General features: G+C 45.1%; 1 protein-coding gene across 3 annotated transcripts in view; it reads left to right on the plus strand.

Moving 5' to 3' along the window:
* The window catches only part of PIAS2 (protein inhibitor of activated STAT 2), a 58,296-nt gene extending 41,161 nt beyond the window's left edge, over positions 1 to 17,135 (plus strand). The window contains exons 11-14 of one of the 3 annotated variants that reach the window (XM_040336461.1): positions 3,701 to 3,875; positions 6,088 to 6,227; positions 10,896 to 10,933; positions 16,704 to 17,135. In XM_040336461.1, coding sequence (XP_040192395.1) covers positions 3,701 to 3,875; positions 6,088 to 6,227; positions 10,896 to 10,933; positions 16,704 to 16,859 — 509 coding nt within the window. In that variant the 3' untranslated portion in view covers positions 16,860 to 17,135. The remainder of the gene's footprint in view (positions 1 to 3,700; positions 3,876 to 6,087; positions 6,228 to 10,895; positions 10,934 to 16,703) is intronic. The other 2 variants (XM_040336470.1, XM_040336480.1) reach the window with 2 other exon arrangements.
* The last annotated feature ends 8,338 nt before the right edge of the window (positions 17,136 to 25,473 follow it).

Consider the following 25,473-nt stretch of genomic DNA (forward strand, 5'->3'; position numbering starts at 1 on the left):
GACTCCCTGCTCGCTTTTAGAGGACTACAGGAGGGCGTGTCAGACCACTGGCTGAGGTTACTGGAGGGATAGCAGCCAGCGTTCTTGCAAACAGGAATTCAGCAGGCTATTACAGAGGAACTACAGAGCTCAGAAGAACATAGTTGATGAAGGTAGATCAGCAACAAGAACATGGGGGGGGAAAAAACTTTGCCCGGAGTTCTGCTTTCAGTCTTGACACTGCTCATCGCACTTCCTTTTTTGACCGTTCAAATGTAGCTCTAAAATATATATATATATATATATATATATATATATAATTTAGATTTATTTTTTTCCTTCTTCTTCTTCGTTAATGATTAGCAGACTATATTTTGCACCTGGTTGTGTGTACAAAGTTACTTGTTTACTATTTGCCGAGACCTAGGTCTGTTCTGTTAGAGGAAAGGGCAACTTCTCTTCTGTGCAAAGCCACCTCACAGTAGGATTATGCATGGTTTTTAGGTATATTAAAAGAAGAAAAATTGAGCATGGAGTGCTGCTGCTACGGCTTCATTGTTAAACCAGCAGACTGGTGGTTGGGGGTGTCCTCAACCAAGCTTACACAGCCTAAAGTGGTAGTAAATCACCTGAAAAATGAATTGCAGGTTACATTATGATACTTAGTAATAAAGTGATTCAGCGCTGGAAAATAAATAAAACTAAATTGCAAGCCAGCACTGCAGATATAATCCAAAAAATATCTCAAAGTGAATAAATAAATAGTGCAGCGCAAATACATAAATCTAAAAATAAAAATTATAACACAATTGATCAAACTTAATACAAAGAGTCCATAAAGTGCAAAGTGATAAAGGTGCTTGGAGCACCTTTATCACTTTGCACTTTATGGACTCTTTGTATTAAGTTTGATCAATTGTGTTATAATTTTTATTTTTAGATTTATGTATTTGCGCTGCACTATTTATTTATTTATTTATTTACATTATGATACTTGCCTAGACATGGAGCCCTCCAGAGCTTTTATCTTCACCCGGTCTTCCTTTCAGGCTCGGTTACTGGGGCTGCGATGAATTGACGTCACTGGCTGCATGCTGTGTGAATATCTCTTAAACTTCCACTGTTTAGTAGATATTTATGAGATATTCACTGTACAGTACATACAGGTAAGCCTTATTTTAGGCTTACTTGTAGGTACAAGTTGAATAGTGAACTTTTGCTTTAACCTAGTGGACGGCAAGGCTAAATTATGCTGTCTGGCAGGTGGTGTCTGGACAACGAGAATAAAAACAACCAAGAGGTGTGCAGCGCTTAACTGTGATTTTAATATGCAAAAGTCGTGTTGTGTGAACAAAGTCCCAAAATAAAAATCTGTGACCTTAATTCAAAAGAAATCTGTGTATATCGGGGTAATTTCAACTATTTGTGTGATATGTCTAACCACTCTCCAGAAAGTAGAAAAAATCCAGCATCAAATAAACACTTCACCCAATGTGTTTGGGAAAGGCCTGTCACATAGGTTGGACTTGATGGACTTTTTTTTCTTTGTCCCTCGCCTACTATCTATCTAACAACCGTGCATCTCCACCAATCTAAACACTCACCAGATGGCAAACGATGATATGCCTTAAGCCTCGTACACACGATTGGATTTCCATCAGACAAAGCGTAGGCCGTGAACTTGTATTGCATACAAATGACAAAGAATTGTTGGCCAACAAACAAAACGAAACTACATGTTTTTTCAGCTCTTTAGCGCCACCCTTTGGACAACTTTTACTAATGTCTTATGGTTAGCATTGCTTCTGAGCATGCGTGTTTGTACTTTGGAGTTTTTCTCTGACTAACTTGTGTACACACAATTGGATAATCCGACATCACACATTTGTCGGAAAATTTTAAAGCATGCTATCCCACATTTTTTGTTGGAAATTCTGACAACAATTGTCCGATGGAGCGTACAAACTGTCAGATTATCTGACAACATCCTGTCATCACACAATTCCCGTTGGAAAATCCCATTGTGAGTACGAGACTTTAGACCGTTGCTATGAAAGGAAGCGTCCTCTTGCTCTGGTGTTTTGAGTGAGTGATGGTCACCAGTGGGATCAAGCACTGTGCAAAAAAAAGCTCACTAACGGGAGCCCTCATATAGTGTAGTATTTTTTTTTTTAAATTGAGTGCATAAAATCAAATAAGGAAAAAAAAAAAAAAAAACTTGCATAAAGAGTCACTGCTCCTACCAAGAGAATGCGGCAGCAATGATGGGCGGATTCCTTGAGCACGTGCATTTAACACAACGGTAGAGGTCTGCTGACGTCATCGCCGCCGCATCCTCAAGGTAGGAGCAGTGGCTTTTAATATCCTTCTTCTTTTTTTTTGCCCTTATTTTAATGATGCCTGCTCTGTTTCCATTGGCACGTGGAGTGCGGGCAGCCCTCGTCCCCGCTCTCTTCACTGGCTGTAATTGACAACAGCAGGAACCAATGGCTCCCACTGCTGCCTCTCTGGCCAGTGAGGATAGAGAGAGCCTGCTCTCATGCACATCGCTGGATAGAGATTGGGCTCAGGCAAGTATTTAGGGGGGAGGAGCTGCATGCGGAAGGTTTTCTTACCTTTTTTAGAACTACTTTATAAACTTTTTTGTTTTGAGGTACTTTTTGAACTTCATGCTTGGTCATAAAATGTACTGATGAGATTTTTTATTAGTTTTTTTTTTTTATACTATTGGTTTATGGCCAGCTTTAAAGGGATACTAAAGGTTTGTTTGTTTTTTTTGTTTTTAAACAAACATGTCATACTTGCCTCCACTGTGCAGTTTGTTCAGAGTCCGAAAGTCCTCTTCTGGGGTCCCCCGGAGGCTCTCGCGGCTCCTCCCCGCAAGGGCTAACCCCCCCTCTGGGAAGCGCTCTCCCGTGTGATGCACTACGCGGCCATAGCCACCAAGTGTATGACTCGGCCCCGCCTTTGGCTGCGCTGCTATCAATCATCCAATGAAGAGCTGACTAGAGCTCGGGGAAAGCAACGCGGGATCGCGCCCAAGGAGATTCAGGGCTCGGGTAAGTAAAAGAGGGGGGCCAGTGACTGCAAGGTGTTTTTTCACCTGAATGCATAGAATGCATTAAGGTGAAAAAACACAAAGCTTTACAACCCCTTTAAAAGGTTTTGCTGCCTTGAACACTTATTGGGTCAGGAAAGATGTTCAGTACTTCTTCTTAAATTATTTTGTAAATATTTACATAGCATGTAAACAAAGACTGTTAAAATTTAAATGTGCCGGTGTTTTGTCGCTTATGGCGACCCATTACATTTGGCTACCCGCTGGAGTGCACATGCGCGATGCGGCCATATGCGTTCCAACACTTTTTTTACAAATGCTAAATTCTCATTGAAAAGCAATTACTAAAACGTTGACAAATTCCTTTCAGCTAAATTCTCTAGCTATATTCTTCGTCACATTCGGCTACTCATCACATTTAAAAGTGTTGGAACGCATATGGCGACGTTGCGCATGCACACTCCAGCGGGTAGCCATATGTGACGAAGCACCCGCAAAATTCTATTTATTCTGTCCAGATTTTTGATAATTTTAAAATTTACTAAAATGGTAGATTAAGTTTTTAAAAAATTGAGTCCAGTTGATCTTGTACAATTACTAGTAGATATGGATTGAGATTCTAAAGTAAGTTCACTTTTCACAAGCAGCTCTCTTTTCTCGTAGGGTCTGGTCTTCTCAGTAAGATGTACACAATAATAGAGCCCACCGAGACAAAAAGTAAGAACAAGGCGGAGGTCATAGACCTGACCATTGAGAGCTCTTCAGAAGACGAGGAAGAACCAACAGCAAAAAAGAAATGTCTTTACATGTCGGAGACACCCATGCCTCAAACAAAGGGGTGCGCATATTTATTGTGATATATTCTGCAATGTTTTACAGAGAACCTTCAATTTCATATCCATCTTAGAGTTTCTTATAGCACAATGTGCCTCAATCATGGTGCAGCTTGTTGAGTGGAAACCATTTAAATTGCCAGTTTGTTCTTGGACTGTGGTAGAAATCTCATACAGACGACAAGCAGAGCTTTAAATGGGTTGTAAAGGTTCCTTTTTTATTTTCTAAATAGGTCACTTTAAGGTAGTGAATTGTTGGTTCACTTACCTTTTCCTTCCATTTCCCTTCTAAATGTTTTTTTACTTTGTCTGAATCTCTCACTTCCTGTTCCTCCTCAGTAAGCTGTTCTAAATGGCTTTCCACCGCTCGGATGATGGTGGAAAGCTTACTGAGGATAAACAGGAAGTGAGAAATTCAAACAAAGAAAAAAAACATTTAGAAGGGAAATCGAAGGAAAAGGTAAGTGAACCAACAATGCACTAGCTTTAAAGGAACCTATTTATATAATAAAAGACAAACCTTTACAACCCCTTTAAAATGTTAACCAATACTGCAACAGTGCTAACCACTGACCTACTTTGCGGCCCCATTAGCTTAATGTAACTTCTTAAAAGTCAAAGCTGAGCTCCGCTGTTAAAAAAAAAAAAAATATTAAAAGCCAGCAGCTACAAATACTGCAGCTGCTGACTTTTAATATATTAGGACACTTCACTGTCCTGGAGTCCAGCAACAGCCATCCTCGGTAAGGGAATCGGGAAGTGAAGCGTTCCGCATGCACGAGTTGCGCAGTGCCGTCCTCACTGGTCCCTGCTGTGTTCTGGGAGCCGTGTGTTTCCCAGAACACAACGTGCGGGGGCGGGAAGTGACGCACTACTCCCGGAAGTGGGTGCTATTACCTGTCTTAGACAGGTATCTGAACCCCCCTCCCCCCTGAAAGCGGAGCGGAAGTTCCACTTTAGGGTGGAGCTCCGCTTTAAATGTGTACAGTTGTGCTCATAAGTTTCATACCCCGGCAGAATTTATGATTTCTTGCCCATTTTTCAGAGAATATGAATGATAAAACAAAAACATTTCTTTCACTCATGGTTAGTGTTTGGCTGAAGCCATTTATTATCAATCAACTGTGTTTACTCTTTTTAAATCATAATGGCAACAGAAACTACCCAAATGACCCTGATCAAAAGTTTACATACCCCAGTTTTTAGTACCGTGTATTGCCCCCTTTAACATCAATGACAGCTTAAAGTCTTTTGTGGTATTTGTGATCTTTATCGTCTCAGATGGTAAAGCTGTCCATTCCTCTTGGCAAAATCCTCCAGGTCCTGTAAATAGCCATTCAAACCACTTTGTGTCAACTTGTGTGCAGGTTATCAGGCCAAAATCACCAGGGTATGTAAACTTTTGATCAGGGTCATTTGGGTAGTTTCTGTTGTGATTATGATTTAAATAGAGTAAACACCGTTGATTAATGGCTTCAGCCAAACACTAACCAAAAGTGAATTTTTTTTTTTTGTGTTATTCATATTCTCTGAAAAATCGCCAAGAAATCATAAATTCTGCCAGGGTATGTAAACTTATGAGCACAACTGGATTGGAAGCCTGACCAATGTAAATACTTTTAATACTGGCATATAGCCCTGGATGGTTGCCAGTTCATAGCTCTACCTCTTCAAAATTGTGCCACCCATACTCATGTTTATGCAAATAAATGTTGTGCTTTAGATTGGCCCGTAGGCATGGCCTCTATGTCCTAATGTAATGTGGGCGCCCATTTTGCATTGTGGGATACTAGAGAGGCACTACACTTGAGCTTCAACCTTTAAGCAGAGTGTAGAGACTGGTATTTCTGGCATAGCTTGGCTTTGGTTATGGATTTCACAATAGGTGATTTTACTGGCAGCTTAATGGTGCCTTTTCATCATCCCCCCCCCCCCCCCCCTCCCATTCACACCTTCAGAATTGTACTTTGTCACCGTATGCCTTACATCTTATGCCAAGGTGGGGTTTTTATTTTTGTTAAACAGGTTTAGAGTTGTTTTATTCACTTCTGTATGACTTAGTCAGAGTTCAGTCATGCGAATTCTTAAGGGGTTATTCTGTGTACAGTTAGTCTTGAGTTTATTTGTCTAAAACCGCTGCTAATTTCCTTTTTAAAAGATTGTAAATTAGTTTTTTTACTTATTTACATATTATTTATTTATATTTTTTTATGAAAGGGTGTTAACATATCATCCATCAACTATAAGAATGGGCAAAGTTGGTGGCCTGGAGACAGACTCTCTGCATTCCTCAATGGTGGAGTATTCAGATCCCTTCCGTCACCCTGCCATCGGTGGACTCCCTGCAGACCTCTCAGGTATTTGATATGGCCTATGAACTTCTGCCACTTTTGTGTTACTAAACTGTGACTCTGCATTCACTATATCTGATCTCCCACAGTACACATAACATGGAAATGCAATTATTTTAGTAAATATAAACTGTTAAATAGCTTTTCTCATCACCGGCAGTCTTTTGACTTCTATCAGTGTCTGGTTAAAGCTTGTAGGAGGATGTTTCATTCTCCCCTTACTGTCCAATGAGGTTGCAGGACCTCTGACCCTCTGTCTGGACAGTGCTGATTGGCCCTGTGCTGATCACATGCGCCCTCCCAAAAAATAAAACATTTAACTCTAGCAATACACACCAAACTGAGCGTGTGCAGAGTGCCTCCAAGGCTCTGTTCTAAGAGCAGATGGATTGGGGACAGTGAATGAAGGGGAGGGTCAGAAAAGACAGGATCAAACAGCCTTTTTTACACAATGCAGAGGATTATCCCCTTTTAAAGTGAGTATAACAAGCATGCTTTACTGCATATACAGACTGATTTTACTGTTGTAGGTTTAGTAACACTTTAATATTTAAGACTGAACTCCAGGCAAACAGCTAAATGCAGAGGCTCCTTCCACCAGTACAGGAAACTCATCCCCGGACAAACCATGCATGTAAATCCTTTTTCTAGTAGTTTCATTGCTAGGAGCCATGGTGCAGGAAGGTCATATCTCTTATGCAGCCCTCGCCCTCTCTCAAGGATGGTGGATCCTTGTTTTTTTATCTGCCCTTTGACCTCTGTCTTTATGGACAGAATGTGGCTTTGGGGGCCTACTCCTCTTTCTATGCAGGCTAGTATAGGGAGATTAATTTCCTCATGATGGACTGGCCTGGTGTGCCTTATCCAGAGTATGGCGATCGGCTGGACTTAAGGGGACTTCACATACACGGAGAGCGAGTCCTAAGCTGGTGCATCATTTGCTCCCGAATTGGCATGTGCAAGGGGACTGTCTTGTGACCCGCTTCACTTCTGCGGGGTAGCAAGATTTCCTAATGCCTCCATTATTTGTCCCACCAAAATGTTCTGTGCAGCAGTCCTCCAAACCCTTTCATGCCGCTCGCATAAATAAAATGTTTGAAGTGAATACCGAGGCTGTTCTCATAGCAACTTACTGGTTGGAATTAGAAGAGGGAAGGTCTGGACAGCCACACTCCAATCAAAACCACTTTTATTGTGCAAAATAACGAAAGGTCAAACCACAGCAGGGTACAGGATAAAAAAACTGACGCGTTTCGCACTCAACAGTGCTTAGTCATAGCATGTGGGAGGAAACCCACGCAGGCACAGGGAGAACAGGCAAACTCCATGCAGGTAGTGCCATGGTTGGTATTCAAACCTGTGACCTCCACCCCCCCCCCTCAGTGCTCCTAGGTGGAAGTGCTAACCACTTAGCCACTGCTCTACCCTTTTTTTGGGGGGGGTTGCACCTGTGTCAAGCATTGCAATTCACAGCTGATGAGCAGGTGCTCTCCCATGCACAGCCTTGGGCTGTGAATGCTTCACAGGCATCAGCCAGATACTCTGGTGAATGCAGGACTAAGATGAGTGGCGGGGGGGGGTGGGGGGGGGTTAGCCATGCAGGATGCTAGGTACTGTTGTGAAAATAGATAGGCAGCTCCTATCCTCATGTTGATTAGTGGTTCTAATAAATAACCTACTGCAGTAGGGAAAAGACACAAAAGATACTCAGCATCTTTCCAAAATAACTGTTCTGTTTTATTTGATGCAATTGAAGGTTTTTATACAAATGATTTAGTAGTACTTTTAGGCTTCATTTCCATGGACGTTTTTGGACGTTTTTACAGACTCTTTTCTGATCGTTTTTTGCAGCTTAAAAACGGCTCTCCATGTTAATCTATGGCCTCATGCCCACCATGACGTTTTTGAGCTGCAAAAAAAAAAACAGGACCAGTGCGTTCTGAAGCTCCAGTGTTAGAGCTGTAAAAACACCAAACGCTCAAAAACGCTACCGTTGCGTTTTTGAGCTCCAGCTCAAAAATATTAAAAAAAAAAACATGGACAGGCGTTTTTAAGCTGTAAAAAAGGCTAAACAAAGTGGCTGTAAAAACATCCATGGAAATGAAGCCTTATGGTAACAAGGGGCGTAACATAGGCAGGCTAATTCTAACCAGGACTTGAAAGAATGCAAACATGTAATGAAAACGTTATTAGTGCTGTGTGCAATATGTGGGAAAACCATACAAGATAGAATAATATTTTATACAGAATTTCCCTAACAATACAGAACACTTCTGACATTCCTGGAAGGTTGGTGGTTGAAGAAAGTGACTGTGCTGTTACTGACGAATGCATAATGAATCGCCAAAAGGGGGGGAGGGTAGCATCACAACATGTTCATTTCAAACATTTCATTTTATGTTCTCTGCCTGTAAAGTTGATGACATTGTCCTTGAGCAATACACCTTGGCTCCTAGCTCATTATTTGGCAAGGAAGGAAGAGCAGCAGCAGACTGAGTCATAACTCGGCTTGCTCTTCCTGTTGGAACTTTCTTGTCAGCACAAGTGCTGATGTCACCACGGATTATGGAAGAGGTAGAAAGGCTAATCATCAACTTGAAGCTGAACGATTGTCATCTGCAGTACAAGACGACATTTCCTGAGAACATTTTTCATTTTGTGGCTTTTTACTTGAACTATTTTTGTGCGAGTTTGACAGGTATGCCTCAAGTCATTCCTAAACTTCTATCTGAAGAACAGAGGTATTCCACAGCAGCTGGAAAGCTTCCCCATTTCATATACTAATTAAAGCTGAAAAGTTAAATACACAGACGACCTACATTTCTATTATCTGACAAGGATTTTGATTCCTGATCAACCAGTTTTAGGATTTATATAGTCCTGTCACAAAGCCACTTGCACTATTAGTTATAGACTGTAGAAGGAATACAGTTCTGGGCTGTAGAAGCGGTTTGGTGTCCTCCACCCCATCCCTAGCCTGCTGATTGGACAGTGAAAGAACCGTCCTTGACTGAGCTCATCTCTGTTAGCTCTGCTATATGTTCTTGTCAACACATTTGCATACATACAGCAGGGCTCAAAATTTCAAGTCCTGAGCTACTAGCCAGGCCTTAAGGGTTACTCGCCACCAGTTGCCCCAACCGATTCCCTACCCTGCACTGCCCCAAATCACGCCCTCATAAATTATCTCATGAAATGACACTTAAATGTGTTATGCAGAATTAAGCTACAAAAATAATTAACAACTTTTATCAGTGCAGCCTCACCTGTGCCCACCATTGCAGCCTCACCTGTGCCCACCATTGCAGCCTCACCTGTGCCCACCATTGCAGCCTCACCTGTGCCCCACCATTGTAGCCTCACCTGTGGCCCACCATTGTAGCCTCACCTGTGGCCCACCATTGTAGCCTCACCTGTGGCCCACCATTGTAGCCTCACCTGTGGCCCACCATTGTAGCCTCACCTGTGCCCACCATTGCATCCTAGGCTTACCTGTGCCCACATTGCATCCTAGGCTTACCTGTGCCCACCATTGCAGCCTCAGCATGAAGAAAGAAAAGCCGCGGAATTACAGAGCGGATAGCCAGCTGTTGCAGCTGAGTTCACATTACATTTCAGTTGCCTCCACTCTGCTCGTGGTTACACATAGCCCCGCGTCCAGACCCCGCTCCTGTGATAGACAGAATTCCAGTCCAATGCTGGGACGTGTTCTGTCTATCACAGGAGCGGGTTCATGAGGCGCGCCCCCCCCCCCCCTCCCAGGCAGCCCAGCTCCTCACCAGAAACAATTTTCCACTCGCAAAAAATGGAAAATTTGAGGGCTGCATACAGTACACCTTATTGGCTTTCAGTGTTGCTCTACCCTCTCCCAGTCTTGTGGGGCACACACTATTTTTATTTTTTGTTTGTACGATGATCTCTACGTTTTTTTTTTCTCTCCGTTCAGGCCATGCTATGCCTAGCCTCATACACACGATCGGATTATCCAACGGGAATCGTGCGATGACAGGCTGTTGTCAGAAAATCAGACCGTTTTTATATGCTCCATCGGACAATTGTTGTCGGATTTTCCACGGACAAATGTTGGATGGCATGCTTTAAAATTGTGTGTTGTTGCATTATCCAGTCGTGTGGAGTTTTGTCCGACGGACTTGTGTACAAAGTACAAACATGCATGCTCAGAAGCAATGCTCACCATAATGCAACATTAGCAAAAGGTGCCCAAAGGGTGGTGCTAAAGAGTTGAAAAACCACATAGTTTTGTGTTTGTTGGCCGTCAATCCTTTGCCGTTTGTATGCAGTACAAGTTCCTGGCCAACGCCCTTCGGACTAAAAGTCCTACGCTTTTGTCTGCTAAAAATCCGATCGTGTGTATGAGGTTTAAGTGCGCCGATCTCCCGATGCTGGGCTGTTGTATTCTGAAATGGGGGCTGCTGCTACCCCCCAAATTCCCCCCCATAATCTCAATCGTTGTGAGCCCGGCTTATCTTGGATGTAGCTATTTCCAGCTTGGATGACAGTTTTCGGCTCATGTGTACCGTCTTAGTCCTGATGTACAAGGGATCGCAAGAAGCTGATGTCTAGTCAAATTTACTCTGTTTTTAATATTTGCACCGCAAAAAGTGACATGGGTATTAAAAAGTTAAGAATTCCTCTTTGTTCATCTTTCTCCAGATCTGGACTTTCTCCCTTTAGCTCCCGTTCCTTCTCAGGTAAGTTCCAATATTTGCTTGGACATGTGTTCTTTCTCTGGGAATAGATGTGATAGGACGGATTACAAACTTGCCATACAAATTAATTTTCTCACTACGGTAGAACCTCGGATTACGAGTATAATCCGTACCAGGAGAATGCTTGTGATCCAAAGTACTCGCATATCAAAGCGAGTTTTCCCATTGAAGTCGATGGAATCAAAAATAATTTGTTCCGCATGGACTTCAATGGCATGCAATACCTCATGCGGCCAGAGGCAGGAGAGCCTCGGAAACAGCCGGAGAGGCCCGAGGAAAGGCTCGGGAACGTAGTATTTCCGAACTGCGCCATTTGGCTCCGGTGCCCCCCCACCACCTCAGGCCAAACGCGTTACTGCACCCCGCTTTGGCCTGACTCCTGCTCGTTTTGCGAGACGACACTTGAAAAACCAAGTTAGGATTTTTAAAAATACAGCGCTCGTATTGCGAAACGCTCGTTAACAGCGTTACTCGCAATCCGAGGTTCCACCGTATTGCTATTAACTCCTTCCCAACGCCTACCAGCCCTTTTTTTAAAGCGGTTGTAAACCTCTGCACTTTTATTTTTTCTTGCCTACAAGGCAAAGGCATAATGTGCTAGTATGCATCGCATACTAGCACAATATGTAAAACGTGCCTCAAAACAAAGCCTTCCAGCAATGTATCGTTATTGCTGGAAACTGCGTCCATCTTTACCCGTTTTTTTTTCCGTGTTCGCGGACTCAGTCTCTGTCAGGAGCCGCAATGACGTCACTTGCGCTCAGGAGCCACCGCTCATGGTACGAGCGGTCGTTCCTTCAGAGTGCATGCCCCAGTGATGCATGTACAGTAAATATCTCCTAAACGGTGCATGTTTAGGAGATATTTGCAGTACCTATAGGTAAAACTTAAAGATGGAAGTTTACTTGCTCTTTAAGTGGATCTGAATGCCTGGAGGAGGACGCAGACATTCCCATCATGTGACAGCTGTGATTGACCGTCACGGTGGTCACATGATCGTAAAGCGCCCAATTGCACTTTTGCATTGTTACTTTGTTGGGAGCACACAGGAAGCGTAATCTCGGCACATTAAAGTGTTTACCTAGAGCAGTGTTTCTCAACTCCAGTCCTTAAGGCGCACCAACAGGTCATGTTTTCCATTATTTTGCACAGGTGATTTGATCAGTTTCACTGCTTTAGTAATTACCAGACCCGTTTCATCTGAGGGAAATCCTAAAAACATGACCTGTTGGGGCGCCTTGAGGACTGGAGTTGAGAAACACTGCCCTAGGGCCACATGTATGCAGCCGCTCGGCATTAAAGCCCACCAGCCAAAAGGCTGCATATATGCGCCAGGTTGGCGGAAAGTGATTGGCAGAAACAGTAGTTGGCAGGGGTATAATTTTCCTGAACCTACTCTAGCCAAACACCCAAGACCTGCCTGTGTGCGTTGTGCTTTATGGTTGCACAGTATTTGGAGAAAGCAAACGCATTTCATAGCCTGCAAAAGAAAACTCCAGCCATGCAAAGCTATCCACATCTTGGTAGCATTGAGAGCCGGCCTCACAATATTGTGACAGGTTTTGTACTGTGTGTGCTCTGATTGCTCAGCGTTTAGGGTCTGGGTGCTCAAATTAAGTGATATTCATTTAGTAGGGTTAGTAAAAAAATAAAAATAAAGTTATTTGAGGGCAATGGCAAAGGTCAAGTGACTGAGGCCTAGGATGTGGTAAAATTGGAGACCAAGCATACAAATTAATCTCTTGGGGAGCAGGTGGAGTCTGTAGTGTAGGGGAGCTGCTAAGTAACTGCTGAGAGGGGGGGCTGAGCTGTGGAGTTACTGCTGGAAGGGGAAGCTGAGCTATTTAGATCCTGTCCACATGCTCACGTTAACTAAAATCTGTCCCAAACGCAGACATTTCAGACTGAGCAAGGGCTGGTAAATACATAGGCCGATGTTACATTCAGTAAATCAAAATATAACAAATAAATACTTGCGCTGTAGAGTATGGGAAAAAAAGTGAAGGTGGGTGATAAAGCTACAAGGTGACTAGTGGGGATAATATTATGTAACAATAACAATAATAAAAATAATGAAAAGACAATCCTTGATAGAACACGGCACTCTAAAAAAGTCCAGATCTGGCACAATCCTGCCGTGTATTGGTGTATTTCATCAAAAGTGAATCCAATCTCAAACGGTGCAGATATTGTATAAATGATAATGCAAAAAACACACACTCTTAAGGAAGAGACACGGAAAATAGTTCTAGAAAAAGTACATATAAGACCCTTGGATCCGGAGTATAGGTGGAATAGAGTAGTTGAGCCAACACCAAGATCACATGTATACACCTCTGGTGGACCCAGCTGCTCACCTCAAATTAACCACAATGTATTTGGATCAGCCTGGTCTGGATTGGTATAGTCCACAATTAGGTAGCAAATACAAATCTCCATCCGGTGTGTTACATGAAAAAACAAAGTGAAAAAACAACATGAAGTGAAAAAACAACAAAAGGCTGATGGTGAAATAACGTCACAGAGGGGGCTGGTAATTGGGGTCTTGGCGAGTGGGAATGCACTCACATGTGGGTGAGAGATCTCAGGCTCATATCCACGAGCACCGAACTCGTTAGTCCCTCTGTTTTTTCCTCTATTTTTTCTCCTGCTAGATCTTAGGAATCGTGGGCTAGCTGTTTGGTCTCCCCAAAGGTTCACAGTGTATGGAGATATCCCAGCTGGTATGGGCTTGTAGCAACTCCTATTCCTCTCTCAATACCTCAGATGGAACGCTCAGATGGCATGATGAGCGTTCCATCTGAGGTATTGAGAGAGGAATAGGAGTTGCTACAAGCCCATACCAGCTGGGATATCTCCATACACTGTGAACCTTTGGGGAGACCAAACAGCTAGCCCACGATTCCTAAGATCTAGCAGGAGAAAAAATAGAGGAAAAAACAGAGGGACTAACGAGTTCGGTGCTCGTGGATATGAGCCTGAGATCTCTCACCCACATGTGAGTGCATTCCCACTCGCCAAGACCCCAATTACCAGCCCCCTCTGTGACGTTATTTCACCATCAGCCTTTTGTTGTTTTTTCACTTTGTTTTTTCATGTAACACACCGGATGGAGATTTGTATTTGCTACCTAATTGTGGACTATACCAATCCAGACCAGGCTGATCCAAATACATTGTGGTTAATTTGAGGTGAGCAGCTGGGTCCACCAGAGGTGTATACATGTGATCTTGGTGTTGGCTCAACTACTCTATTCCACCTATACTCCGGATCCAAGGGTCTTATATGTACTTTTTCTAGAACTATTTTCCGTGTCTCTTCCTTAAGAGTGTGTGTTTTTTGCATTATCATTTATACAATATCTGCACCGTTTGAGATTGGATTCACTTTTGATGAAATACACCAATACACGGCAGGATTGTGCCAGATCTGGACTTTTTTAGAGTGCCGTGTTCTATCAAGGATTGTCTTTTCATTATTTTTATTTTTATTATTGTTATTGTTACATAATATTATCCCCACTAGTCACCTTGTAGCTTTATCACCCACCTTCACTTTTTTTCCCATACTCTACAGCGCAAGTATTTATTTGTTATATTTTGTTTCACTTTAGTCTATCGAGGTAGACCCTTATATTTGCAGCAGTATTTTTAGTTTGTCCCCCTCTCCCTCACCTCTTAGACAGCGCAGGAGTTCACTTTACCCACCTACATTCAGTAAATGCTGCATGTCCAGAGTCAGATCAGACAGATGTATGCACATTAATTATTTTCCTGTGAAGTAAAGCTTGGCCCCACCCCTCTCATGCCTCCAATCTGGTCATGCAGCTGTCCATTATACTTGCAAATCGGCATAGAGCAGGGGTCTCAAACTGGCGGCCCTCCAACTGTTGCGAAAACTACAAGTCCCATGAGGCATTGCAAGGCTGACAGTTACAAGCATGACTCCCACAAGCAGAGACATGATGGGACTCATGGCCCGTACACACGATCCGAATGATGTACGAAAAATGTCATCCGAGGAAGAATTGTACAATTATCGGATCGTTGGTATGGAGCTTTTGAGAGCCGATCATGACAGTTCATCCGATATTATTTTAACGGACACGGGACCCACGGACCCGATCGCCGCTGGAGTCTCGCGATCAGTCCCCGGAGCTGAAGAACTGGGAGAGCTGTGTGTAAACACAGCTTCCCCGTTCTTCACTGTGGCGCTGTCATTGATCGTGTGTTCCCTAATATAGGGAAACACGATCAATTATGTCACACGTCCAGCCCCGCGCCCCTACAGTTAGAAACACATATGAGGTCACACTTAACACCTTCAGCGCCCCCTAGTGGTTAACTACCAAACTGCAATTGTCATTTTCACAGTAAACCATGCATTTTTAATGACAATGGTCCCAAAAATGTGTAAAAATTGTTCGATGTGTCCGCCATAATGTCGCAGTCACGAAAACAAACACTGATCACTGCCATTAGTAGTAAAAAAAAAAAAAAAAATTATAAAAATGCAATAAAACTATCCCCTATTTTGTAAACGCTATAAACTTTGCGCAAACAATCAGTAAACGCTTATTGCGATTTTTTTTTTCCATAAATCTGTAGAAGAATACGTATCGGCCTAAACTGAGGAAAAAAAATGTATATATATTTTTGGGGGATATTTATTATAGCAAAAAGTAAAAAATATTGAATTTTTTTCAAAATTGTAGCTCTATTTTTGTTTATAGCACAAAAAATAAAAACCGCAGAGGTGATCAAATACCACCAAAAGAAAGCTCTATTTGTGGGGAAAAAAGGACGCCAATTTTGTTTGGGAGCCACGTCGCACGACTGCGCAATTGTCAGTTAAAGCGACGCATTTCAGAATCGCAAAACTGGCCAGGTCCTTTACCTGCCTAAAGGTCTTAAGTGGTTAAGCGAAAAAAGTCATCCGATCTGTCATACGATATTCGGATTGTGTGTACAGGGCATTCGTTTTGTAACTGCTGAAGGGCTGCCAGTTTGAGACCCCTGGCATAGTGGTTCAGGAGGGGGTGCAATCGATCACTGCTATTCGTAAGTGAAAATTTGCACAAAACTTCAGTGGCGTGTAACTCGGGATGTACTGATGGTTTTGATCTGCAGGTTTCTGAATAACCCGGTAAACTCCACTTGACTTGTTTTAGTTTAGAGATATAGATATATATCTATCTCTCTATCTATTTATTTTTTTTATTTTTTTTTTTATAAAGCAAACCTGTTGCCCATTATGCATTAAATCCCACCTATCATAGTCCCCCTTTCCAATAAGAGAAGTCTTTGGCCTTACTTAAGCCTTTCTCACTGACAAACTTGATTGCTAGCCATTTAAAAAGTTAAAGCCCTCGTCCAGCAGGTTTTCTTTTTAAAGTAAACTTTTCCTATAAGATATATGGGCTGTTAGAAGAGGGAATGTCTGGACAGCTGCACTCCAATAAAAACACCTTTTTATTGTGCAAAATAAAAGTATAAACCACAGCAGGGTACAGGATAAAAAAAAAGCTGATGCATTTCACTCTCAACAGTGCTTGGTCATAGATAGCTAAGATATATGGGCTGCCTCTGCATAGATGCTGGTTATATTGCTTTTACCTTTTTATTTAATTGTTGATGTTGCTACACCATACTGCTGCCTTCTTTGCTCTGTAGTATATCGCTGTGACGGTAGGTGGAGTGTAATCTTATCACTATGACAACATTTTGTTCTTATAAGTACCATTTATTTCAAGCAGTACTATCACCCTATGTTTTTGGATAGTCTCAAGTCGGCTCTCCAAGCCAGGTCCACTCATGGCAAAGCCAAAACCTCGAACAGCCCCCTTGAAGAGCACAGCAGCGACGAGTCAGGTGAGAGGAACGTCATACAGGGGCCGAAGCCGCTCTGACCAGACCCAAGCCCATCTCCATGCCTCCAAAAAAAACACTTATTTATTGATTTTTGTGTACAGAAAAGAGACTTTGAAGAGTGATCTATATATTATTATTATTATTTGCTGTTTGGAGCCAGCGCGGTTCGGATAGAATTAGATTTAGGTGGATTCCGCCACCGTTGATTTTGTTTTATGATCTGCGAGTTGCACATTGTTAGATTATGTAAATATCTTGCACTAAATAGAAATTCGGTGTAAATAAGTATTTTTATAAAAATATTCCTCCCAAAACCTGTGTCAAGTGTCTTCCTTTTATTCAAGAATGAGATGTTTTGCAAAAGTTTACATTACACTTCCCCCCCCCCCCCCCCCCCAAACTATTCATGTCTAAATTTGCCCTTCTCTGGTGACAATGTATTTTGTCTGTATTGAGTTCATTTAATCTGTGCATTGTACCTGACATTTCCAAGTCGGTTGATTTCAGTGTGGATAGCTCACAGGTTTATTACCACCAATAGCAGGGATGAATGTTGGTATACAGCAGTGGTCTCCAAACTGCGGCCCTTTGCTTGCCTTTATCCAACCCTTAGAGCAGTATCCCTCCCACTGATACGAGACACTAATCTGTGGAGCACCATTTCTCCCACGGACACCACTAATGGGGTACTAATCCTCCCTATGATACCAACGATGGAACACTATTTATCCCCCTACTACCATATGTTTAGTCCCACTGATGCCAGGAAAAATTCCACCCCCGCTGGCCAAAGTCCGGCCCTCCAAGAGTCTGAAGAACAATAAACCGGCCCTTTGTTTAGAATGTTTGGAGACCCCTGGTCTACAGTTTTACACCAAAATTGACTGGGCATTGGACACAAAAGGGACTAGGACCTAGGGATGCACTGATTTTCGTGAAAATTCTACGAATACTTTGCGGTGCAATTTGCATCCATACAAAATGAAAGGGTGCAAATTGCACTGTAAATAATTGCATGTGATTTGAACAGGAATGCAGTGTGAATACTGTCTGAATTGCATGCGATTTCCCCCACTGTGTGCGTGCCCGCCCAGTAAAGAAAGCACAGCACCATGTATGTAGTGCAGCAATAGGTAGTTTATTAAGATGTATTAACAACTCGCAAAGTAAATATCTAGTCACATCCATAGCTGCAGTGTCCCCGCCCCTCCAATGAAAGCAAACCATGACTGCTGGAGGAGAGGTTCCAGGACTCCGGTGGGCATAAAACGAAAGCAATCCCAGCTCCTGGCTGGAAATCTCATCTTGTGGCCATGGTTTGTTATCATTGGTGGGGCAGGGACGTTGTACATATGGATTGGACTAGATGTTTACTTTGTGAGTCGTTACATCATCTTCATTGACTGCCTATTGCTGCACTACATGGTGCTTTTGATTTCTTTACTGGGTTCACCCGCGGTGGGGAGAATCGCACTGCATTCCTGTTCAAATCACATGCGATTCTTTGCAGTACGATCTTTGCTAGTCAGTTTGTATGGACTGACTAGGAAACTTGTATGGACTGAGGTAAACAAGGGTTTCAGACCGGTAAAGAAAATTATAAAAACTAACAGGTACACAATTGATTTGGTGTTGTACATTGAAATCGTGCAACAGATGCTCCTCTGGGACTTGGGCCCACATAGATACTGAGAAATAGTATAGTAATCAGTGAGGAAGGGTACATCTAGGGTCAAGAAGCCATAACTTCCATTGGGGTTCTTCCAATGACAGGGAATAGATAACTGTAACGTTCAGGGGTTAACACCGTTTACGATATTCCATCAACCCACAACAGCTTATTGACACTCCACAATCCGGTAGACGAAAATGGCCCATACAGATTCCCCAGAAACGAGACACAGCTCTGTTCTTTGGTTCAACAGGAATAGATCCTTTAATGGTAAACTCGGGCTCTTTATATACAGTCAGCAACCAAATATGAACACTGACCCAACTCCACCCACAACATTATACAATGCTTCCTAACGAGTCTCCAATATGCATCTTGGGTAGACTTTCTGGCGCCAGGTCGGACACAATCCACATGAGCTAATTGGCTACAGCTGACAAGTCAGACATCATCACTCCGGCTCTTCTCACCTGCTATACAATTCACATTTATCATCAATAGAAATGCACACAATACAGTGTTCATTAGCAATGACAAGTCTTTAGAAGCCAGACTAAGGTTCGTTTACATGACAGTAGCAGACTTAATTACCCCCTTAACCGTCTATGTTCCCACATGAATGAGTCACTCTTCTATTGACCTGTTGGGTTTAGAATCAACAACCTGTAATTAGTTCTTCCAGACATTCTTGAATATATTGTGGATTACATTACTGCCCCATCTCATGTAGTCCAAGATATAATTTCTCAGTCATCCTATGCCCCTAGTGGACATAGGATGACTTTAGACACGAGTCATCGGTGAAGCTGAAACAGGAGTTACCCACACCCTGCAAGAGCCTCTGGGTCCCACGGGCCCTCCCGTTACATGTCTCCCCTTTCGGCAGGAGACCTCAGACGGGTTGACTCCGAAGTTAGTCCATAGTTCCATTCCTCCAATGCTGGTATCCATACAGTACCCCAAATAAATTGCTCCAAACAGAGCATTACTCAACCAGCCAACCTCTGCCTCTCAGAGGACATGTCTGCTGCTGGGCAGAGGCCTGGACTAGCCCTTCTCCCTGGAATCCTTTCAGTCGCTGGAGAGAAGACAGGATGACTGGGCTCAGTTCATCATGCTGTTGGGGATCTGGGCCAACTGCCCCCTATCCCTGGGGTATACAAGTGGAGACTGAAGTCCCATCCACTACAACAGGAACTCCCTCTCCTGCTAGTTGAGAAACATCCTCTGAACAGTCCATTAAATCCATACATTCGGTAATCAGTGGCTGGGGAGATGAGCCAACTGCCCTAGCCCCCTGGAACTCCACATCATCCGCTTCGGCTTTAGGGATGGCAATCTTCCACTCCCGATTCATCAGCCAAGATTTCAGAGCTGTCATATGGAATTTCCTCATTGTCCCAGGCAACGGGAGCCCCACCCTGCTGCTGAACAGGCTCTAGCAGCTGTGTGTAGGCGATCTCCAGCTCCCATTCCTCAACGGCCAGAAACTCCAAATCGTCCTGTGCCCTTCCGAGACATTACATTTTTGCTCCCGGTGCTCCATTATTTCCTCCAAGCGCCACTCTGGATCACTCCCAAAGTCAGGATCACTGGTCATCCTCCGATACAACAATCCCAGGCCATCATAACCTTCCGTGGGGCTGTCATCCACGGACCACGGGCACTCTTGGGCTACATACCACCGGAGGGCTCTGTAGCTCCCGTCCAACCGCATCTCTGCCCGGATCAGCCTGCTCAACTCGGCTGTCCACTCCTGCTTCGGTTGTTCCCCCAACAACGGCATTAGTATGTCATACTGCGGCCAGTACCTTACATGGATGGAGGGGAGGACCTTTCCCTGGTGTTGCTGCTCAAGAATAGTGTTGCTCACGAATATTCGCATTGCGAATATTCGACTCGAATATAGCATATTCGAGAAATCGCGCTATATTTCGAAATTCGCGGTGAATATTCGCAATTCCGAATATTCGATTTTTTACAATTTTTTTTTTGAATCAGATCACATCCTAGATATCTCCATCGACGTCTAAAAGCATTGCTGGTATCATTAGAGACCCTGGGCCGAGTAGCTGAAGCGTTCATTGAATTTTCCAGAAAGATCGCAATGCGATTATTCGGCAAACGCAATATCGCGCGATTATTTTCCTCGCCCCGATCTTCCGCATCAGAGCGATTTTTACAGTTTCATTTTTAAAACAGATCACATCCTAGTGATCTCCATAGACGTCTGAAAGCATTGCTGGTATGATTAGAGCCATTGGGCCGAGTAGCTGAAGCGATCATTTTATATTGCCGAATATTCGCAATGCGAATATTCGGCAATAGGAATATTGCGCGATTATTTGCTCCGCCCTTTTGCATCAGAGCCAATCAGAGTTCTCCTTCCACACTCGTCACAGGTTAGCAACCAATAGGAACCTGCCTGCATGGACATTATATAAGCTCACTCCCAGCACCATTTCATTGCAGATTCAGAAGCTGGCTATAGAGTGTGGAGGCTGTTTCTGTGTTCCTGGTTTCCTGTGTCTTTGTTCTTGATTGATTTAGATCATCACCAGCATTGCTATTTAGTGATTCCAGTGGATCTTTTCCAGTATATCAACTGCTTTTTTCAAAGCAATAGACCCAAGAGCTTTTTTCAAAGCTACGTTTTGTGCTGTTTTGTGCTGTTTTTTTCATTTGTGTTACTGTTTGATCCTGCAATCCTCCCTGTTCAGTTATATTTGCAAGAGATTTCAGAACACATATTGATCTGAGCTTTATAAAAGAGCTTTTCTAAAAGCTAAGTTTTGTTCATCTTGTGTTACTGTTAGATCTTGCAGGTTCGCTGTTCAGTGATATTTGATAGGCATCTCAGTTCAAATTTTGTTTAGTTTTCCCTAAAGAGCTTTTATAAAAGCTAAGTTTTGTGTTCAGTTTAGTTAAATTTTGTGTAGTAAGTGTACACACTGTTAGTGTACATTTATTTCATCTAGCTTAGCTTAGTGTGTGTTTAGTGTCTGTGTTTTGTGTTTAAAAAAAAAAAAAAAAAAAAAAGTTAGTGTTTGTTTAGTGCTTTTTTTTTTTTTCTTTAATTTTGTAGTCCTTGTCTGGTGTACTACTTTTCTTATAGTTTAGTAGCTGTCTGTGTACGTCTTTGTCTGCGTGCCTGTCTTGTAAAAAAAACACAAAAACACATTTTGTTCACATTTTCCCCCCCAATAAAGTTTAACCCCCCCACACACATATCAGCAATAATGAGCGGCATCCGTGGCCGTGGCAGCAGGGGTAGGGGAGTTACTCCCAGTGCTGGATCGCTGCCAGCACGGGGTACCTCTCGTGCCCCTACTAGTGGTAGAGGATCGGGTGCAAGGGGAGTACGCCTGATCCGGGAGTTCTTCCCATCGGGCAGCCGCCCGATATTGCCATCTCAGGCTCAAGTAGTGGTGGACTACATGGGGCACAGCAGTGCCACTGAGTCGTCGGTCCCGACTCACAGTAGTACCACCATTACACCGTTGCCTGTACTACCCCCCCCCCAGCCCCCAAGAGTCCAGCATCTTACTGTTCGACAGCGACAGTGATAGGGATCTCTTGGGGGAGGCCATGCATCAGGCAGACCTCCAGCTCTGTCCTGATGGTCAGGACCTTTTTGAAGGGATGGATGAGGAGGATGGGATACCTGCTGGCAGTATCCCAGAGACATCCCTTCAAACTGGTGCTGCTGTTTTGGTGCAGGAAACAGCAGCACCTAGTCAGACCCAGGCGTGGGTGAGGGGACAGCGGAGCCAGGCTAGAGGCTCCATGTCACGTGGTTCCCTCAGACCAACACATCTCAGCCCTTGGTCTGACATCTCTGGGGGCGAAGAGGGTGACCCATCATGGTTGCCATCTGACGCGTCGGCTCACTACGTCAGTGACGACGGGGAAGGTAGGCACCCTGGTGAAACGGTGCGCCAGGTCACCACCAGGGAGACCATCGTCAGGGTCTCCACTGGTGATGGCAGCAGGAGGTGTCAGGAGGAGGAGCAGCAGCAGCAGCAGCAGCAGCAGGCAGCTCCACCTGTGCGCACCGAATCCCAGCAGGTGCAAGTAAGCGTCACCCCATCTGACAGGAGGGCGGTGCTGAAGTCACCTGTCTGGAATTTCTTTACCCTGGTGGCAGACAACCCTACCGTGGCCATCTGCCGGATTTGTAAAGTGAGGGTGAAGAGAGGGAAGTGTTTGGCTCGGGTGGGTACCACAGCCCTGAACCAGCACCTGAGGATAAACCACTGGGCGTTGTATGAAGAGATGAAGCGTGGTGGTGGTAGCAGCGCCACCACCACACGTGAGCAGGGTACAGCAGCCCCTGCCACATCTTCATCTGTTTCCAGCAGGTCATGCCCCCCCGCTCCCTCTAGTAGAGGTACTGGTACCGGCAGCCAGACCTCTACTTCCACAGCACCCTCCACGTCTGTGTCCCGCACTGCCGTCCGGCGCCAGGCGTCGATTTCAGACGCCTTTGACCGCACCACTCCCTTCCCCCCTGGAGACCGACGTGTGCGTTCCCTCAATGGGCTCCTGGCAAGGGTTATTGCCCAACATCTGCTGCCCTTCAACATAGTTGACAGCAACCCCTTCAGGCAGATGTTGGAGCAGGCCCAACCCCAATGGCGTGTCCCCAGCCGCCATTTCTTTGCCAGGACTGGTGTCCCTGCCCTACACCAGCACATTGTGCAGAATGTAACCCTGTCGCTGGATCACGCTGTCAGCGACAGGGTTCATCTGACAATGGATGGCTGGACCAGCAGGCATGGGCAGGGACGCTACATCAGCTTCACGGCCCATTGGGTTTCCCTCCGAGGCGTCGGTGAGGGATCGTCGGCAACCGATCTTGTGGTGCCGCCCCGGGGTGTCCAGGGGAGAACTGCTGGTCTCCCTCAAGCCACTGTCTCCGCAGCTGCTGAGCCTCCCAGCAAGCGCCCCCGTAGCTACTCAAGTGTGGGGCACGTGCGCTGTCAGGCCGTGCTCCAGCTTGTTAGTTTAGGGGACCGGAGACACACTGCAGAAGAAGTGCTGAAAGCACTTCAAGCTCAGGTCCAGAAGTGGCTGACACCCCGAAGGCTCCAGCCAGGTATGGTTGTCTGCGATAACGGCAGCAACCTACTCGCCGCCCTCCATGCTGGCAGTCTGACGCACGTGCCCTGTCTGGCACATGTCCTCAACCTGGTGGTGCAGAAGTTCCTGCGCACTTATCCAGGGTTGAGTGACATTGTGGCAAAGGCGCGTAGGATTGCCAGCCACTTCAGGCGCTCCCCAACCGCTACCGCGTCCCTGTCCAAATTGCAGCGGAAGTACAATCTGCCCCTTCACAGGCTGATTGTGGACAGTGTGACGCGGTGGAACTCCACCCTCCACATGCTGAAGAGGTTGTGGGAGCAGCAAAGGGCGGTGAGGGAGTACCTGATGGAACTAGGCACTCAGAGGGCTTCACCACAACTCCCTTTCATCGCCTGTGCGGAGTGGGGGCAGATAAACCAGGTCTGCCAAGTGTTGTCCTCCTTCGAGCAGGCGACCAAGATGGTCAGCAGTGAGCAAATTGGCCTCAATAGCGTGCTGCCAATACTGTTCATGCTGGAGAGGACACTAGATCGCCTGCTCGAGGCTGGGGAGAGTGCCTTGGTGGAGCAGGAGGAGTCAGCAATGCTCCACCGAGACCAGGGCCAGGACGAGGAGGAGGAGGAGGAGGATGATGATGAAGAGGAGGAGGAGGTGGTTGCTGGTGTCGTCCCGGAGTCAGGGCCTGGTCAGGAGGGAGAGCCGGTGTTGGGGGCACCGATAGTCCGGGGGTTGGGCATGTCTGAGTTTGACCAGCAGCGCCTCAGGGAAGAAGAGTCGCACCTCATTCACCTGGCCAGCATTGAGGAGTCACAGCGGGCTGTGCTCTTCCCCATGGCTGCCCACATGCTGAGATGCCTCAGGAGGGACCCCCGGGTTAAGACCATCAAGACGAGGGATGATTTCTGGATGGCCACCCTTTTGGATCCCAGGTGCAAGGGGAAACTGGAGCAGTTCATCCCAGCCAGCCGGAGGCAGCACCGGATGGAGGAACTGCAGGCAGCCATTGTCAGACGGTTGGAGCAGGCAACTCCCCGGCCTCCAGTTGTCCCCCCTCATCTCACCCAGCAGGTGGCTGCAGCCGAGCAGGGGACCTAATGGAAGAGATGAGGATGTTCTTCCAAACCGAGCGACCCAGTACCACCACCAGCAGCAGCAGCAGCAGTCACCACCAGCGGCTGGCCCACATGGTGGCAGACTACATGGCGTCCGTCGGTGCTTCTGACAGTATGAGCACCGACGACCCCATGGAGTACTGGGTTGCCAGATTGGACACCTGCCGCGAGCTCGCTCAGTATGCGCTGGAGTTATTGTCTTGCCCCCCCTCCAGCGTACTATCTGAGCGGACATTCAGCGCGGCAGGTGGGGTGGTCACGGACAAGAGGACCCGTCTGTCCACAGACTCCGTGGACAGACTCACATTCATAAAGATGAATGAGTCCTGGATCGGCGGTGACTTTCTGGCACCCGTCGTCGGTTCAGGGCGCTGAAGGGTCCCTTGCCATGCATTCCCTGATGAAGCCCCGGACCTGATGTATTTACAGTGCTGAATATAACTATTTCAACATCAGAGAAAATCAATGTTAATATTTGGTACAGTAGGCTTTCTTTGCAATTACAGCGGTCAAACATTTCTTGTAGTTTTACACCAGCTTTGCACACACTGGAGGAGGGATTTTGGCCCACTCCTCCACACAGATCTTCTCTACATCAGTCATGTTTCTGGGCTATCGCTGAGAAACACGGAGTTTGAGCTCCCTCCAAAGATTCTCTATTGGGTTTAGGTCTGGAGACTGGCTAGGCCACGCCAGAACCTTGATATGCTCCTTACAGAGCCAATCCTTGGTTATCCTGGCTGTGTGCTTTGGGTCATTCTCATGTTGGAAGACCCAGCCTCG

The sequence above is a fragment of the Rana temporaria genome, chromosome 1 (genome assembly GCF_905171775.1).
Source record: "Rana temporaria chromosome 1, aRanTem1.1, whole genome shotgun sequence".
NCBI classification, from domain to species: Eukaryota; Metazoa; Chordata; class Amphibia; order Anura; family Ranidae; genus Rana; species Rana temporaria.